Raw genomic sequence first — 19,577 nt, forward strand, 5'->3', positions numbered from 1 at the left:
GGTCCTAGCCCTTGCCCTGGCCCTGGCCCTTGCCCTAGCCCTTGCCCTAGCCCTGGCCCTGGCCCTGGCCCTCTAGCCCGGCCTGCGGTGTGTGTGTCCCACGCTGGATCCAGAGCGGGATCATGCCAGCCGTCAGCCGCTGATCACGCACTCGCCGCCCTGCCATTCGTCGCCCTGCAAACACACCTTTGCACCGGATTGGCCAGCGCCCGGGGCCCGGCCCCGCCCCCTCCTCTTGAATGGAGCGGGGGCGGGGCCGGGCCCGGGGCCCCGCCCTGTTTTGATGAGCTGGTCTCAACAGCTGCAAAGTGGCTACAGTGTAGCGGAGCGGCGTTTCCCTTTGTGTCTGTCCGCACCCCATTCATGAGCTGGCCCGGCTGTTTTATTCATAAAAAAAAGCCCTCGAGTGAGTATCTCATTTTGTTCCATTGCTAGTTTTGTTTGTGGAATAATCTCTCTCTCTCTCTCTCCCCCCTTCCCTTAATCAAGCCATTTTGTGATTGTACGTGTAATTGACGTTAACACACCAGTGGGTTCATTCTGTACTTTATATTTCGTGCTGAAATCTTTTCGTTCTTCTCTTTCCCCTCCCTCCCGAATGAACAATATTAATTAATTGATTTATTTTAATTGCATTATGTTGCTCGCTCTGGAAAATGTTTTATGCATTTGGTGAATCAGTATTTCATTCCAAGGAAACAACCTATTCGGTTTAGTCAGTAATTAACCCTCTGTGAACGGCAGGATCCTGTGTGATTTCATCCATCCGTCCTCCCCCACTCACTCTCAATGGTGATAAACTGGGGGGTTTTTTTGGATAGACCGCTGTCGAATGCCGTGCCAGTTTTAAACACGGTCGCAGTGTAAGGTGGAAGTTTAGTTTTCCTGCACCTTGGTTGTTTTTTTTTTTGCATTGTCCTATCCCGGGTTTGCTCTGCGAACCCTTTTTTGTATTGATGCGAGTGAGGCTGGCTGTGTGTTCTCTGCATCCTCTGAGCGTAGGTCGGGAGAGAGAGGGAGAGGGAGGGAGAGGGGAGGGGAGGCTGGCTGTGTGTTGGAGCTTGTTTGGAAGTGGGTGAAAGGTCGCTGCGGTGACTGGGTTCAAGTTCGTGCAGCGGCTCAGCATGCAGCGTTCACATGGGGAGAGCCTGCACCAGTCGTGCCGCCCTCCTAGGCACTGCTTAAAAAGCCATGGTTGTGGGTGGGATTTGGGCTGGGCCGGGCCAAGTCGAGCTTGGGTAGGTCGGGTTCCCGCTGGGTCAGTGAGTGCAGCGGCGGGGATGGGGAGTGCATACATGAGCTTTCTTCATTGGTCCCAATCGCCTGACAGTTGCATTTTTCCCCCCCTCGGGAACTTAAATATAACACGAATGTCTGTTAGTTTCTTCCACCTGAAATAAAAGCAAAATTACCCTGACTTCTTGTGGGAACACTGTAAAGGAAGCTTGTTTAAGGACTCCCAATAAATACCCTGTAGGCTGTGAAAGTAGAACAAAAATAGATGCTTGTAGTTTAAAATAGGTGATGATTAGTATGTGGACAGCTTTTATACCAGTTATTTCGTATGTCAGTCTGTTGGAATGGTACGTGAATCATTTTGGATTGCAAGACACTAAGCATAAAGGGAAAAAATAGAAACACCCATCAATTTGTTATTTGGCGTGGGGAGAGGGAGTTTGATGCATTTAAACTTTACATGTTTCGCAGTAAATATTTAATCAATGTTGTTATCCTCTGACTCAATGTGACCGTGTTGAGTTATCCCTACTTGTTCTCATCGACCTCTCTACATTGTTTGCCACAGTTGGCAAACTCTGTGGAACTGCTATTGCATGGTACTGCTTCTACCTGTCTGAATGCAGGCACAAGACCATAAGAGATAGGAGTAGGCCATTCGGCCCCTCGAGCCTGCTCCGCCATTTAATGAGATCATGGCTAATCTGATTTTTACCTCAACTCCACTTTCTTGCCTTTTCCCCATATCCTTTGACTCCCTTGCTGATCAAAAATTTGTCTAACTCAGTCTTGAATATTCAATGACTCAGCCTCCACAGCCTTTTGGGGTAAAGAATTCCAAAGATTCACGACCCTCTGGGAGAAGAAATTCCTCCTCGTTTCTGTCTTAAAGGGGCGACCCCTTATTCTGAGACTATGCCCCCTAGTTTTAGATTCCCCCATGGGGGGTAACATCCTCTCAGCATCTACCCTATCAAGTCCCCTCAGAATCTTATGTTTCAGTAAGATCTCCTCTCATTCTTCTAAACTCCAATGAGTATAGACCCAACCTGTTCAATCCTTCCTCGTAATACAACCCTTCCATACCCGGAATCAATCTGTGAACCTTCTCTGAACCGCCTCCAATGCAAATATATCATTCCTTAAATAAGGGCACCAGAACTGTACGCAGTACTCCAGGTGTGGTCTCACCAGCACCCTGTACAGTTGTAGCATGACTTCCCTGCTTTTATACTCCATCCCCTTAGAAATAAAGGCCAATATTCTGTTTGCCTTCCGGACTACCTGCTGCACCTGTATGTTGACTATGATGATACCCAGATCCCTCTGTACCACAGCTAGTAATGGCTTCTGTACTCATTCCTGCACCATCACTGCTGAAGTCCCCCATGAATCTATGCTGCCCTTCTGACATCATCCACGGACATTGGTTCAGTTTCCATATGTATCCTGATTATGCTCTACCTCTCTGTAACTTATCACAACCCTATGACCATCTCTGTGCTGTCAGAGTGCCTGTCTGATATTAGCTCATGTATGAGTCGTCATTTCCTCCAGCTGGACGTAGGGAAGACTGAAGTCATTGTTTTTAGCCCCTGTCACAAACTCTGCTCCCTTGCCACTGAATCAATCTCCCTCTCGGCCACTCAACCAGAGCGTGGAAAACCATGGTATCATGTTTGACCTCGAGCCCCACATGTTATTCCTCACCAAGACCCCTTATTTCTACTTCTGCAACCTTGCCTGCCTCAGCCCTTCTGTTGCTGAAACCCTTATCCATGCTTTTGGCAACTTCTCGACTTATTTTCCCAAATACCCTCCTTGCTGGTTCAAAACTCAATCGCCTATATCCTATCTTGTACGAAGTCTGTCCTGCCCATCACCCTTTTCCTCAATCTACATTGGCACCCAGTATCCCAACATATTAAATTAAAAATCCTTGTCCTCATTTTCAGCTCCCTTGCCCCACCCCATCTCTGCACCCTTCCGCAGCATTATATCCTCTCGTGTTCTTTGGTCCTCCATGGCACTGCATGCATTCTCCTTATTTATTCCCATTTATTTCTTCTTCCACCACCCCATGTAAAGCACATTGGGACATTTTCTATGTTAAAGCTGTGGGATAAATGCAAGTGGGGCGGGCGTTGGATTTGATTAATTCATTACTAAACTGCTCTCGTGGGTTTTCTAACAGCATTGGCAGAGGTAAGAGAGCAGGGCAGCATCCCCTCGGATACTATTGCTGAGGGGTGAAGAGGGAAGGGACAGAGTAGAAAGGGGGAACAATGATAAATATTCATAAATACAAAAGGATTTTGTTCAAGCACTTTTTTTAAAAAAAAAATGCTCTCTTTGAGATTGGCAGGATTTTACTTCTATTGGTTACTTTTTTTAGATTGGACTTGCCAGAAGTTGCCCCCTGCCCGTGACTCCAAAAAATTAAACGAGTGACTCCCTGCCATCCAGAATTCAAGGCTCTTTTTTTTTATATATATATAAAAAATGCCATACCAGGAATTGCATGAGTCAGAAACACAAACATACCACTCGAACTGGACGTGTTTTTCCTCCATGTGCAGGCAGGGAGGCAGCCTTGCTAGAACTGTGCCAGCTGTACAGAGCCAAGTGGTGCACTGTCAGGAGCATGTCTTTGAGCAGTGCCATTCATGAATTAGAGAAAGTTGCGCTCTGTAAAGGCACGCTTAAGATTCATGCACTGAGCTCTGCTGACTGGCTTCCAACTGACAACGAGGTTTCTAAGTTTAGAAAACGGAGGCAATCCCAGCATTTTGCAAGTTGAAGAAGGAACCGTGGGTGACTTAACTTCTTTTAAACTTAAAATGTGTGCATTTGGCATTGCTGTGGTGTGTGCAGAGCATCTAGCATATCAACTTTAAAATTCAGTCATTGACCTCGTTCTAGAAAAACAGTTCACTTTTAAGTTTATGTATTTGAATTTTAATTAAAATAGGAGATTGCAGCTTTAAGTAAGCAAGTATGTCTGACGCCCATGTCCGATCACTAATTTCTGTGTCTCGTGAGATAACCCGGATAGATAATGCTGTACTCATACCTGCCTCAAAAAAAGACTGTACCACTGTTTCCCCGAGCCCACTTATTGGCCTTATGGTCATGTTACCTTTGATTCAAGATGAGACACATGTCCCACTACCCGTGTATGCAGTTGATCCATAGGAGTCTTGGAAGGAAAGGTGCACGAGGAACTTGTGGAATGTCCACGTACCCTGTTATAAAAGGAAGAAGCCTGAGTGGTACCGGATACATCCTGTTGCTCTACGTGTGACGATGTGATGTGTTCGAAATGAATGTCCCAGCATGTGATTCCACTCTCAATAAGGACTCTCCCAGTTGCTCTGTTAGTTTGGAAAGATGGGACTCTGAAAGCACGCCAACAAAGGACAAGGAGAATACTGATGTATGACAGATGCTGGACGCCCATGTCCGATCACTAATTTCTGTGTCTCGTGAGATAACCCGGATAGATAATGCTGTACTCATACCTGCCTCAATTCACAATGTACCAACGTTACTGTAAAGGTAGGTCAACAAAAGGAGGCACTACAAGCAGTTCAGTCACTTCATACCTCCCCCCATCCCTGAATCTTAAGCATAGTTTGGAACGTACTGCTACATCTGGGAAACGTCTGGCACGTATGCGACAGGACAACGAAAACACTGAAAAGAGGGTATATAAGTTGGGGAACGCAGAAGGGGCATCTTTGGGCAAGAATGTTCCTTGTCTCTCTAGTAATTTTGTGAAATATTTTGACTGTAGTAACAATTATAATGATGTATTGTAATAAAAGATTCCTCTGCCTACAGACATAAATTGATCATGTTAGAAACAGCTGTGGACGTTAACCAGATTAAAATGATATAAAGGGAATAAGAAGGTTGTAATAGGTGGGTTAGTGCTCGAGCACAGCACCCACCCAATGGGGAATGTGAGAAAGGAATTCAGTCATGTTATCCAGCATGCTTTGGGAAATAAGCTAACTGAGGGCAGCAAAGGCTCATGGGTGTATTTATAACTTAAAACTGCAGACTTGTTATCAGCTGCAAGGGCTGCTGTAAAGACAGCCTTGTGTGTGTGGTGAATATCCTTTCTGAGGGGATGAGATCATATCTCCAGACCCAGTGCATATCCAAGATAAGAAATAGGAACAACATCTTTAAAAGAGTGATGGTGTCGCACAAGCGCACTAAATAGGATCGGGGTGGGGGAGGGAACTGGGTAAGACGTTCACACAAACTCAATCTAGGAACAGCCAAAGACCCCAGTTAGTTATAATTCACAAGACAGTCCGTGACGTGGATGTCTTGTATCATTGCTTGTAATTGGTAGTATATTTATGTTTAAGTAGGTGAATAAAACTATCTCTTTCGAGTTTAGTTGCCCGGACTATTTAATCAATACTGAGTGGACAAGTAAGATTAATAACACTCACACATTCTGTAATTCATTTTAAAATATAATGAGAACAAGTAGAACATTCAATTGCTTATCCTGAAAGTCAGGCACTTGTTACCATTGTTTTGTAACTTATCAAATCTACAGGCCATTCGGCCCACCTGGTCTATGCTGGTGTTTATGCTCAACACGAGCCTCTTTATCTAGCCCTATCAGCATACCCTTCTATTCCTTAATCCTTCATGTGTTTATTTAGCTTCCCCTTAAATGTATCTGTGCTATTTGCCTCGACTACTCCTTGTGTTAGCGCATCCCATGTTCTTACCACTCTTTGGGTAAAGAAGTTTCTCCTGGATTCCCTATTGGATTTTGACTAATATATACTCATGACCCTTCGTTTTGGAATCCCCCACAAGTGGAAACATTTTCTCTACATCGACCCTATCAAACCCTTTTCATTATCTTAGAGGTCCCCCCTCAGTCTTTCTTCTGGAGAAAAGAGCCCCAGTCTGTTCAGCCTTTCCTGATAAGTATATCCTCAGTTCTGGTGTCACCGTTGTAAATCTTTTTTGCACCTTCTCCAATGCCTCTATATCCTTTTTTATAATATGGAGACCAGAACTATGCACAATATTCCAAATGTGGAATAAACAAAGTTCTATACAAGTTTAACATAACTTCTCTGCTTTTCAATTCTATCCCTCTAGTAATGCACCCCAGTGCTTGGTTTGCTTTTTTCATGGCCTAATTTAACCTGTAACGCTACTTTTAGTGATTTGTGACAGTGTTCCCCATTTAGACTCTTATTATCCAAGCAGTATGTGGCCTCCTTATTCTTCCTACCAAAATGCACCACCTCACACTTATCTATATTGAAATTCATTTGCCAATTACACGCCCATTCTGCAAGTTTATTAATGTCTTTTTGCGTTTTGTTACATTGTTCCTTTGCGACGCCCCCCCATTTGATGATGTTCACAAATTTTGAAATTGTACTTTCGATTCCCGGTTCCAAATCGTTAACGTAAATGGTGAACAAGTGGTCCCAGCACCGATCCCTGTGGAACACCACTTCCCTCCTTTTGCCAGTCTGAGTAGCTACCCTTAACCCCCTATTCTCTGTTTTCTTACATCTGCATGCATTTCCTCTTGTAACCAGTTGTCACACTTTTGTCAACTTTTTCACATTGTGAATTCCTGTGTCCACATTTGTAATAGAAACTGCCTATGTAAACTTGTCACTGTGTAATTACATCTTTCCCCCCAGTGGTGGTGCTGCAGCACCTCAGTTTTGTATCTCCCAGCCCCTCAGCATGTGCTGCAGAGAAACTGCTGTGCTCCAACCAACTCTGCTTCTCAAGTTGCCATAAGCTTTGCTATTTAACTATAAATAATACAAAATCGAAGCAGTATCTAAAAATGACAATCTGTGACCTTAAAATGGGGACTGATTTACATTTGCACTCTTTGGTCCAATTATCCCTTGTCATTTAAGGCCGCTTTACCTGAAGACTGCACTTGGTCTTTGCTCATCTTGTGCAAAGCCATGGATGAGCAAATTAATTTTTTTAATAAAAGAAATATTGGCACTTGGATTTTTGGTAATATGTAATGGTCAAAGTGCAAAAATTTTGCATGATGTGCATTTTTCATAGTTCAAGTGGACAACAGTAAAATTGTAAATTATGTTGTTCCAAACCTGGGTTGTTTCTGGAGAGATTATTCTCAGGGTGAATTACTACTAGTTACAGCTTTAACAATGCTCTTCATAGTGATCATGATGTGGAGATGCCGGTGATGGACTGTGGTTGACAATTGTAAACAATTTTACAACACCAAGTTATAGTCCAACAATTTTATTTGAAATTCACAAGCTTTCGGAGGCTTCCTCCTTCCTCGGGTGAATGTTGTGGAAATGAAATCCTCGAACACTTCGCATTTATAAATCACAGAACAATACCTGGTGATTACAGATGGTAGTCTTTCCAACTGCCCGTTGCCAAGGCAATCACAGTGTGCAGACAGAGAGGTGTTACCTAAAAGGCCACTGAATATACAAACCACCAAAAAAAAAGTGGCAGCAATTTGAACTAAGAGTATCACAAAAGAGGAACATTGATGTATTATTAAAATTCATGGACAAAATGCTACATTTCCTGTAGTACGATTGTATAAATACAGCAACATTTATACAACCGAGGAGAAACAGACACTAAGCAATAGTAGAAGTGTAGAGATGTCCAAAAGCATGGTTGAAAAGATCATTCTTGAGGCGTTTAAAAGTGAGGAGAGAAGTAGCAAAGGAAGGGAGTCCCGGAGAGTAGGGCTGAGGCAGTTGAAGGCTTCCATTGCTAATGCAGAGGAGTGGGATGAAGAGGAGACGAGAATCTGAGCAAGGCCTAGAAGAGGCTGCAGAGGAAATAATGGGGCAAGACCATGAGGGATGTAAGCGTATAAGGATCTTAAATTTCAGATGATGAATTGCATGAAAACGAAAGTGGATTTTTGAGTTGATGCACAGGAGCCAATGGAGACCAATGAGAAAGGATGTGATAAGCCAACAATAGTGTGGGGCAGGTTATGAGCAGCAGAGCTTTGAATGAGTTGGAGTTGGAGTTCTATATGCTGGAGCTTGGGAGCATGGAGAAATTAAGTCTGGGGGTAACAAAAGCAAGGATAAAGTTTCAGTGGCAATGGGCATGAGATCAGGAGAGAGGCAAGTGATGTTGCAAAGTGGAAGTCTTGATAATGTATAGTTTATGAGGTTTGATACTTGCCTCGGGATGGACCAGGAGACCAAGGTTTCATTCCATCTTAACAGCAGGAAGGGGGATGAAATTAGGGGCAAGGGTATGGAATATTTGGTGGGAGCTGAATAATACATAGAAATTACAACTTGGAAAAAGGCCATTCGGGCCAACCAGTCCGTGTCTGTTTACCCTCCGTGTGAGCAAATAGCCCTAATTATATTTACTAATCACGTTCCCATAGTCCTTCATCCATCTACCTAATCTAATCTTGAATGTTGACATCGTTTCTGCCTCAACCACTAATCCTAGAAATGAATTTCATAGCCTCACAACTCTCTGTGTAAAGAAGTTTCTCTTGCCCTCTGCTCTAAATCTCTTGGGATTTAGTCTTCCCAATGTTCAAATGGAGGAATTTCTGACTCATCCATTTGATGTCTGACAACAGAGGTTATGGAGTTGAGGCTGGCTGTGGAGAGGTAGACTTGATTATGCCATTGGAGGGACAACATGTAAGTGGATAAACAGCAGGCACCAAGGATAAAACCATGGGGAACACTGGAGATGACCATGTGGATGTGGAAGGAGGAGCCATGGCTGGAGATGTGCTGCCTATATTGGGACAATTAGGAATGGAAGCAAGTGACTGTGGTTCTGTGGAGATGGGTCATAGAACAAGGGAGGATGGTGGTGGAGTGCTTTGAATGAGAGCTCCAGGAGGGATAACACAATGCAGTCGCAACCTCAAAGGTGATCATTGGTGACTTAGACCAGGGCAATCTAGAGCTGTGGCTAGGGGGGTGGCTGGAGACTGAAGGGACTCAAACAGAATTGTAGAACAGTTGAGTATGGAACCAGGTGTTAACATGGACGTTAGAAACAAAAGGAAAGTTTGAGATGGTGGTAATTGTAAAGAAAGGAGGGGGCCAAAGTAGAGTTTTTGACTGGGTGGGGTGGGAAATAGATGTTTTGTAGAGGAGAAGAACAACACCTCTGCAAAGGGAACTATTAATGATTTCAGTGAACACTGGGGCAAGGAAAGGTAATTGGGTGGGAAGGAGTGGATGTAGCAGTAAGTGAGTCTCAACGACGAGGCTGGTGAGAGCTGGAGGGCTCGACGGAGATTAAGATGTTCTGACAGGGTGTAAGAGGGAGGCTAAATAAGGTTAGTACTGTATTAACACTGATGAGTCAGTAAAATCTTGACACTAATTATGTGATTTATTTGCATTACTGGAGTAAGACATTACTCCTGGGGGGAGGAAGGAAGTAGTCTGAGCTACTGAACTGCATCCACAACTAACCAGCTTTCTTGTGTTTTTCTCTCAATAGGAGGAAATGATGGAGACAGGCTTCAGAAGGTGCTGGGACAACGAGTGCTCCTGGAGCAGCAGAACAGAACAAGGTGACATCGAGGCGGTTGAAGCACTCATGTCAATGAGCTGCAACTGGAAATCAGACACCAAAAGTTACATTGAGCTGAGACCACTGACACCAACTTCTGATGTATCTGAGGAATCTGAAGATAGTTTACTGCCCAGTTCTAAAGATTTTCACACATTGCCTCTATTTGTAAGTAACTATTAATGGTGTTAATACTGTTGAGAATTAAGCAGTGTACCCAATTTATAGCCAACGACAGTGAACAATGGGCTTCCCCAATGGCTCACTGGGTCAGTGCAGTACATGTTGTACTGAGCCTTCAAACCAGAGAGGCCCCAGGTTTGATCCCTGGTGTTTTAAGTGATCTCGGCCAGGACAGGCGTAGAGCAGTGTTAAAATTGGCCTCTGTGTCCCAAAGCTGGGTTAATGGAAAATCAGCCACCGCATCCATTGAGCTCTGCTGCAAGTGGGTACACAAAACCAGGCTCGGCCATTATGTCCTCGTGGCTAAATAGAACCGTTTAGGCTCGTACGTGAAGAATGGTCACTTGGCAGAGGTATCAGAAGGCTGTTTGCTCCTGTAGAACCGTATCCCAGCAACGGTTATCAAGCAAAGAAAGATCGATTTACATTCTTTAGGCACCTTTTAGATCTTCAGGAAGTTCCAAAGAGCTTCACAGCCAATGAATTGCTTCTGAGGTGCAGTCACTGTTAAAATGTCGGGAAACTCAGAAATATCGCGCACAGCAAGCTCCCACAAACAGCAGTGAGATAATAACCAGTTAATCTTTGTTTGCGGTGTTGGTTGAGGGATACATATTGGGCAGGACAAGTCCACTGCTCTTCATTGAATAGTACCATGGATCTTCTACGTCCATCTGAGCAGATAAGTGGTGCCTCGGTTTAATATCTCATCTGAAAGACAGCATCACTGACATTGCAGAACTCCTCAGCATTGCACTGAAACCTCTTGCTTTGTTTTTAAATGAAAAACTGCAATGAAGGATAAGATGTGCAGTGTGTTTGAGGGAATGATTGGACTCTAACTTTTTTTTTTTCTGTTTCTAGTGTCTAACCCCACCGTATAGTCCTCCTAACTTTGAGGCATCTCAAATGGTTCATCCTACAATCCCTCCCACTGTTTCGTCTAAAGTGGAACTTTCTTTATCCAGACACACCAGCGGTGCCGCTGAAGCATTATTACCAGTGTCCACAGACGCTGTACAGAGTGCAAAACCAGCAGATGTAGCTACAAGACAACGATCCCAAGCCACAAGTGTGATTCGCCACACTGCAGACGTATTACTGTGTACAGATGGCTCTTGCCCTGTTAGGATGGCCCAGGCATCTGCTGATCAGAAATTAGTACACAGGACAAATCAAGTGGGCGGAAATGAAGAGAAAAGGTTGGAAAGTAATGGCAGTAAAATGAAAAATTGTCCATCACGTGAACTAATTTCTTCAATCAAACCAGTAAATGAAAGCAATAAAGGACCAACAGCAGCTAAAAATCAGAACCAATATTCAGCACCAACTGTGAATTCCATGCCATTCTTGGGACAAGCTCTCATTTCAAGTTCTCAGCCTCCTGTCAGCACGCGGAGTCAGCAAGCTTCAATGTTGGTGACGTCTCCAGTCCATTCTGGTGTCCCGCCAATGCCCATCATCTGCCAAGTGCTACCAGTCACTACAAACAGCCCTGTTATGACTGCTGTAATCCACAACACTCCTTCTGGGAAGCACCCGACCATGAGCCCACCTGTTGTATTCATGGGCGCTCCGGTTTCAAAAGGTGCACTAATGTTTGTTGTGCCACAGCCTACAGTCAAGCATACCAAACCGCTGGTCACTAGCCTGAATGGCACCAGACTTTCTCCTATTGCCCCTGCCCCCGGCTTCATGCCACCTGTCCCGAAGATTGTTGCCCAGGTTGATGTGTCTCGGCACCGCAGTCACATCTGTGATCACCCAGGCTGTGGGAAAACTTACTTCAAAAGTTCTCATCTGAAGGCCCACATGAGGACTCACACAGGTACAGCATTGGCACTTTGGGGCTTCTTATAGTTTTTTTATATAACTTTTTTTATTCTGAAGGCTGAGTTGAGGGTGGTCGAGTGAGATGTTTCCATGGTTCTGCTAATACCAATTTGGGCACTGGGAGGTGCATCAGGGCATGCTGTTAATTGTCATTCTAATTTACTCTCCATTACCCTGGGATAGCGGCAGGCCGCTGCTTAGTGCCTCCTCAGCAGTGGCTAGAAGCAGAGGGGTCTACTGGGCCCTTTGCACTTTTTTCAAGTTATGGCCTGCTAGATACACCGTGGGGGTGCCCTGAATCCCCCAAAACGGGTGGGTTGGGGGGCGGGTGGAAGTTGAAAAGAGTTGTTTTTTGGGTACCGACCGCAACCCGGCTTTATTTCTGGGTTTAAGGTCGGCGCAGAAAAGTACAGGCTTCCCACTGGGAATGCAAAGTCCGAAAATTTTGCGGTCGCGACCCAAAAAAACAACTACTTTCAACTCCCACCCGTTCATGGGGTTTAAAATCACCCCCTGTGTGTCCAATTAGTTTTTCAGTAGGACCAAAGAATGTGACATGAATTTTTTTTAAACAAACTAATTCTTTTTTACAATCTCATGAGAAAGATGATAATTTATGGATTGCCCTAACTGGATTTAAATAAGATAGTACACATTATTATTGAAATTTGTATTTTTAAGGGGAAAATTGACATATTTTGATTCAGTATGGAGAGATGTATCTTGGATGTATTTTTAAATAATCAGTCTTCAATTGACTGACCTGGATCATGGCAAATGAATTTCAATATAGACAAGTGTGAGGTGATGCATTTTGGTAGGATGCATAAGGAGGCCACATACTGCTTGGAAAATAAGAGTTTAAATGGGGTAGAGGAGCAGAGGGATACAGATACATAAATCACTAAAAGTAGTGTCATAAGTTAATTGTGCACTGGGGTTCATTTCTAGAGGGATAGAATTGAAAAGCAGAGAAGTTATGTTAAACTTGTATAGAACCTTGGTTAGACCACACTTGGAGTATTGTGCACAGTTTCTGGTCTCCATATTATAAGAAGGATTGGAGATGGTGCAAAAAAGATTCACAAGGATGATACCAGAGCTGAGAGGGTATCCTTATCAGGCAAGACTAAACAGGCTGGGGCTCTTTTCTCTAGAAAAGAGAAGGCTGAGGGGTGACCTGATAGAGGTCTTTAAGATAATGAAAGGGTTTGATAGGGTAAACGTAGAGAAAATGTTTCCATTTGTGGGGGAGACCAAAACTAGAGGTCATAGATATAAGATAGTCACCAATAAATCCAATAGGGAATTCAGGCGAAACTTCTTTACCCAAAGAATGGTAACAATGTGGAACTTGCTACCACAAGGAGTAGTTGAGGCAAATGGCATAAGATCCATTTAAGGGGAAGCTAAATTAAACACACGAGGGAGAAAGGAATGGAAGATATGGAAAGGAAATGGTATGCTGATAGGGGTAGATGAAATAGGGAGGGAGGAGGCTCGTGTGGAGCATAAACACCAGCACAGACAAGTTGGGCCGAACGGCCTGTTTTTTTGTGCTGTAGACGCAAAGTAACATTGTGTTTCTTTTCCAAAATGTAACAATGAATTTATTAATGTGTATCCTATTACAGGTGAGAAACCCTTCAGCTGCAATTGGGAAGACTGTGACAGAAAGTTTGCACGTTCCGACGAGTTATCCCGGCATCGCAGGACCCACACGGGCGAAAAGAAGTTTGCGTGCCCGATGTGCGAGCGGCGGTTCATGAGGAGCGATCACTTGACCAAGCATGCTCGCAGGCACCTGTCCGCTAAGAAGCTTCCAAACTGGCAGATGGAGGTGAGCCAGGTGAATGACGTCGTCCCTCCGGTACCTGCTCCATAAACAGTGCAGCCTCAGTGGTCACTTTCACACCAACTACAATGCAAACACTTCCTTTATGGGAACGGTGGTTCAGTTGGAATGATGGAACTGTTGAGGGGGAATACAAGAATGGCAAATTTTTATGTATTATATATGTATCTTATAAATGTTTATGCATAAATGTGAGCAGAGCGTAGCATGCTGAACTGAGAGATTACTGTAATACAAGAAATTTGCATGGACAGTATGTTTCGCAGTCAGGAACTTGGGACTTACTGCACAAAAGGAAAACTGTATACGTTTTAGTCGCAGTTCCTGCTTGCGTGAAAGCATAGCTGAGAGTATCAGAAGTGTGGGAAGGGTTCTCTGCTCGCTAACACTTCTAACTGGGGGAGTGTGTGAAGCAGCTGTGCTCTCTCTCTCTCTCTCTCTCTCTCTCTCTCCCCACGTGCTTGACTGCAGAGGCAGGTCAACTTGCCAGCACCGAAGCTTGTTTGAGATGCCTGTGAGCAAAGCAGCAGCTGGCTACCGTACCAGCAGGAGTAAGTCCTCCACGGTCAGAGGGGGCAAGGCGAAGCAGAGCACTCGCACACGCTCCTGATTAATATTCGTGTTGGTGAGTGGAGAAAGCGACAGGAGGAACCGTTATGGAACATCCGTGACTCTGGCAGAAACGCCCAGAGACCAAGAATGAGCACACTCTAATATTGTACACTTACCTTTGGCGTTGGTGTTGGGGGCACTGGGATAGAAATTACAACTTGGGCGGACGTGCAAAACGTACAGGATTGCTTCGGCCGCCCGTTCTGTGCCCGGCCTGATATTCAAGTTAATGGAGCTGAATATCTGGCCGGGCCTATAACAGGCGGCCGATGCAACCCCGCCAGTTTTGCGTTACTGGTTGAGTTCCTACCCCAAAGTCTCTGCTTTAGGAAACGATGGCCATGGGGCATAAAGACTGCTCAGTGGATGTTTGCGTACGTCAAGATGAGAAACTTACGAGGGCGAATACTGTAAAACTGGTTATTTTTATGATGAGTTTTTATGGGACTGCTGAATTTGCAAATATAGCAAGTTAAGTTTTTCATAAATCTTGCAATCCTTTTTCACTTGGAGCAAAGGTGAAAGTTTGTCACAGGACTGCCACAGATACCGGGCTATGAATAGTGCTACACTTTTAAGTTTATAAATTTTACCACTGTATACATTTAGATGTTTTGTAACTATTTGTGGCGCTATTTATTTTACACTGTCACTACAAACTGTTGTTTAAAAATCTACTTTGTTACTGAACTTGTTGCTTGTCTTCTGGGTGTCCAGCACATTGCCTCCTCCGTTAGCAGTGCGTCCTTTTTTGTCACGAGCAGTTTGCAAGCCGTCGTGCACCGGCGTTTTCCTATATTCCACGTTACAGAGTATAGTTCTATGTCTTATCTCTCCTTTTTACTGTGGCAATATTTTGAATAGAATGTCCCTTCTGCGAGGACAGCATGTTTGTTGCGTTAACTGTATAATCCTTTTTTATCGAGCAGGGTTAAGAGTCAAGAATGCATCTCCCCTAATTGTTGCTTGCTTTAATAGTATTTACTGAATGGTGCACCTTTTTATGATTCAACTACAAGAATTTTGCACAATGTTTCTTTCATTGATAAACTTTGTTTACATATTTGTTAAATACTCAGATAATAAATTTTCTATTGCACATTAAGAATACAGTTTTGTCTTTAATTTACATAAATGATTGTTTTAGTTGTGAATGCAAAGGGTCAGTGGTAGGATTATCACTTCTATCTACTACAACATATAGTGGAGGACTTGGCAGGTACATAGGCAGCTGACAAAGCTGGTAGTTAACTTTGGCTTCAATAATATTTTTAATTGCAAGGTTCCTGCTTTATTTGTAGTGCCATTTCTTGTGCGTAATGATGTAAAATTAGGAAAGCTTCTTGTATGCACTCTCGAAGTCTGGCACATCTGGATCCAGCTTGGTTTTCCAGCCAGTACAACTAACATTTGAAAATACTCCTCCATTTTCGTCAATCTCCCATGACGTTACACATGGAGTCAAGACCAAGTGCAGCTTTAGAGGAGGCGAGGGTGAAGGGGGGCAGAGGAGGAGGGGCTGTGTCAAAGGGTGGGGGGAGTTCAGTGCCCAGGATCAAATATGCAGCTCAATAGGGGGTGGTGCTGATTTGTGGTGGTTGGGAGGGAGGGGAGGACTGCAATACCAAAGAAGGTTTTGCGACCTTGGGCGGGGCGGGGAGGGAAGGGGAAGAGTGAGGGGAGAGATGTTAGGCTGGTATTTGGGGACAACTTGTGTCCTTTGGGAAGAGTACCAGGGCTCATTCCGTTGCTCACCTGAGGGAGGTGTTAACTGGTGGTTCACTGGGGTTTGTGTTCCAGGGGTCGGGTTGGTAGATGGGCGATCATATTGAAGGTTCACACAAGATTGGGGGAAGTGGAGGAGGGGGGTTTGAGCGAGAGTGGTGTGAGATGTTCCTGTGATCAGTGAAACCACAGCTCAAAGCAAATTAGTCAGGAATGGTGAAGATCTGGGAAGTGTGACTTCTTTCAGGTGAGGGGACAACAACTTCAACAGTGAAGGAGGGGGAGTTCACTGTCAGTATACTGGGACTGTCACTAATGTTAGATGACTGGGGGAGTTCACTCAGTATAGTAGGGCTGTCACACTTGTGTTCGATGAGCCCCACCCTACTTAATGGATCAAAGACTGACGCTCGCAGCAGCACCAATGGAATATCTTGGCTACTCGCCATTTTTGGTGGTATATAGAGGAGGAGAGAAAAAAGAAAACAAACAAAATGTGTTAATAGTACCAGAAAGTTTTATTTTGTAAATAGAAGACTTCTGTCAGCAGTATAAACAGTGACGATGCCTTGCTGTGAAATTATCTACATTCTATTGTGCATTGGGCATAATACAAAAACTTAACAGTTTGGAAAGCTGCAGCGAGTTAGACAGGCTGCAGCTGGAAGGTCCAAGGCCCCGCTGAGAGACCCTTCGTGGCTACAGCCTTTTTTTTGGAAGCACACCCATCAAATTTGGAATGTCAAATTAGGGACGCTGTGCTACAGTGGAGTATTTTTTTAATAAAGCAATGCGATGCTGCTTCCAAGTCTGAAGTACAGTGGGAGTATTAATTTACCTATCGTGCTGGATTACTGTTTCATGGAGCCTTTCAGAGCTTTGCACGTGTGGCCATTTGTTATGTGAGTCGAGGTGTTGATGGGTTATTCAAGAGAGGGGCCTGTTTCGGGCAAGCCAAACCCATTCTGTGCGGTTCCAGCTGGCTAGCGATCAGAAGTGGAAATAGTTGAGGGTAAAATAGTCTTTAGCACGACTTGGTGCACAGCTTGGCCGGGAGTGCATATTGGGAATTTATCCATGATTAAAATTAATGCTTGGAAAATCACAGTAGGGGAGACGTGTCCTGATATGCACTCCTTGCGTGCGAGGCACTGTACTAGAAGTACTAAAGGCAAAAACTTAACTCTGACTTTTTTTTTCTCCTCTCCCCAGACGAAGGGTGTGGAGGTCAATTTGGTTCCCCCAGCACTACCCTTCCTGAAATCGGCACAAACTTGTCTTTGTGCCACACCAGAGTTGGTCAGGGATTTGCATCAGATTCCTTTCTAAATCTCTCCGACTCTCTTGCTGGTGTTATTCGTTACACCCAAGTGTGGAACAACTGACTCAATTGCTGTCTTAACAAGTTTTATAGTTTAGTGGCACCACCAAGTGGTTGCATGTTGCTTAGGCAGGGAGTTAAGATTTGTTTTGTGGATTAAAGACAGTGCCTCAGGTTAATTCGGCTGTAAAAATAAAAGCTAATGGAATTCAAGGTTTTACCTTGAGAGATATGGAATATAAAAGCCAAGAAGTAATGATGAGCCAATATAAAACTTTAGTAAGACCTCAGTTAGAGTTCTCCTTTGAAATATATCGCCGTACCTTCATTGTCGCTGGGTCAAAATCCTGGAACTCCCTTCCTAACAGCACTGTGGGAGAACCGTCACCACACGGACTGCAGCGGTTCAAGAAGGCGGCTCACCACCATCTTCTCGAGGGCAATTAGGGATGGGCAATAAATGCCGGCCTTGCCAGCGACGCCCACATCCCATGAACGAATAAAAAAAAACTCCACTCACTTCCTCCAAATAAAAGGTGTCGCTATGGGAACCCGTATGGGTCCCAGCTATGCCTGCCTTTTTGTCGGATACGTGGAATGTTCCTTGTTCCAGTCCTGCTCAGATTCCCTCCTTCACCTCTTTTTCCGGTACATTGATGACGGTATCGGTGCCGTTTCCTGCTCTCGCCCTGAAATGGAAAATTTCTTCAACTTTGCTTCCAATTTCCACCCTTCCCTCACCTTCACATGGTCCATCTCCGACTCTTCCCTTCCCTTCCTCGAATTCTCTATCTCCATTTCTGGGGATAGGCTGTCAACCAATATCTATTATAAACCCATCGACTCCCACAGCTAACTTGATTACACTTCCTCCCACCCCGCTTCCTGAAAGGACTTTATTCCCTTCTTCCAGTTTCTCTGTCTCCGTTGCATCTGTTCTGACGATACCACTGTCCACACCAGTGCTTCCGAGATGTCTTCCTTTTTCCTCAACCGAGGATTCCCCTCCACTGTTGTTGACAGGGCCCTTAACAGTGTACGTCCTATTTCCTGCACTTCTGCCCTCACCCCTTCCCCTCCCTCCCAGAACCACGATAAAGTCCCCCTTGTCCTCACCTTCCACCCCACCAGCCTCCAAATTCAACGTATCGTCCTCTGCCATTTCTGCCACCTCCAGTGTGATCCCACCACCAAACACATCTTCCCCTCCCCTCTCCTTTCGGTATTCTGAAGGGACCATTCCCTCCGCGACACCCTGGTCCACTCTTCTATCACCCCCAACACCCGCTCTCCTCCCCACAACACCTTCCCGTGCGAGCGCAGGAGATGCAACACCTGCCCTTTCACCTCCTCCCTTCCCACCGTCCAGGGCCCCAAACACTCCTTCCAGGTGAAACAGTGATTTACTTGTACTTTCAATTTAGTATACTGTATTTACTGCTCACAATGCAGTCTCCTCGACACTGGGGAGACCAAACACAGACTGGGTGATCGCTTTGCTGAACACCTCCGCTCTGTCCGCAAGTGTGACCCTGACCTGCCGGTCACTTGCCATTTTAATTCCCCTTCCCACTCCCACTCTGACCTCTCTGTCCTCTGCCTCTTACACTGTTCCAATGAAGCTGAAGAGAAGGTCGAGGAACAGCACCTCATCTTTCAATTAGGCACTTTACAACCTTCCGGACTCGACATTGATTTCAATAACTTCAGATCATAACCACTGCTCCCATTTTTTCAGACAGCAGGTGCTGGTAATGGTTCTGCTGCTGCCATTTACAGCTCCTCTAGACCCATCTTTTGATTCCCATTCCCACCCTCCTTGCCTTGCACCATCATCCCTTTTGTCATTTAATCACTCCTGCCCTCCACCCTATCACAGATTTTCCTCCCCCCGACCACCACCTTTCCCTGGCTCTGTACTTGCTTAAAAACTATTACATTTTTAACTTCTTTCAATTCTGACGAAATGTCTTCGACCTGAAAGGTTAACTCTGTTTCTTTCTCCACAGATGCTGCCTGATTTACAGCATTTTCTGTTTTTATCTCAGTTAGAGTACTGTGTGCAATAATGGGCTCCACGCTGTAGGAAGGATAATGAGGCTTGAGAAAGGGCACAGTATTCACTAGGATGCTGCCTGGAATTACAAATATGAAGGAAGACTTGAAAAATCGGGGCTTTTCTTGTTAGAACAGTGCAGATTACAGGAAAATATGATATAAGTGTTTAAA

The 19,577-nt window shown here is 44.6% G+C and overlaps 1 protein-coding gene across 2 annotated transcripts; it reads left to right on the plus strand.

Annotated features, from left to right (window-relative positions):
• The first annotated feature begins 280 nt into the window (after positions 1–280).
• On the plus strand, positions 281–15,397 carry LOC137320250 (Krueppel-like factor 10). 2 transcript variants are annotated; one of them, XM_067982018.1, is made up of 4 exons: positions 281–406; positions 9,748–9,987; positions 10,867–11,830; positions 13,470–15,397. In XM_067982018.1, the coding sequence occupies exons 2-4, from the start codon at positions 9,754–9,756 to the stop codon at positions 13,718–13,720; spliced, it is 1,449 nt and encodes a 482-aa protein (XP_067838119.1). In that variant the 5' UTR covers positions 281–406; positions 9,748–9,753; the 3' UTR covers positions 13,721–15,397. The 2 variants fall into 2 exon arrangements, with proteins under 2 accessions (XP_067838119.1, XP_067838120.1); XM_067982019.1 differs by lacking the exon at positions 281–406 and adding an exon at positions 4,437–4,794.
• The last annotated feature ends 4,180 nt before the right edge of the window (positions 15,398–19,577 follow it).

The sequence above is a fragment of the Heptranchias perlo genome, chromosome 3, assembly GCF_035084215.1.
Source record: "Heptranchias perlo isolate sHepPer1 chromosome 3, sHepPer1.hap1, whole genome shotgun sequence".
In the NCBI taxonomy this organism is placed as follows: domain Eukaryota; kingdom Metazoa; phylum Chordata; class Chondrichthyes; order Hexanchiformes; family Hexanchidae; genus Heptranchias; species Heptranchias perlo.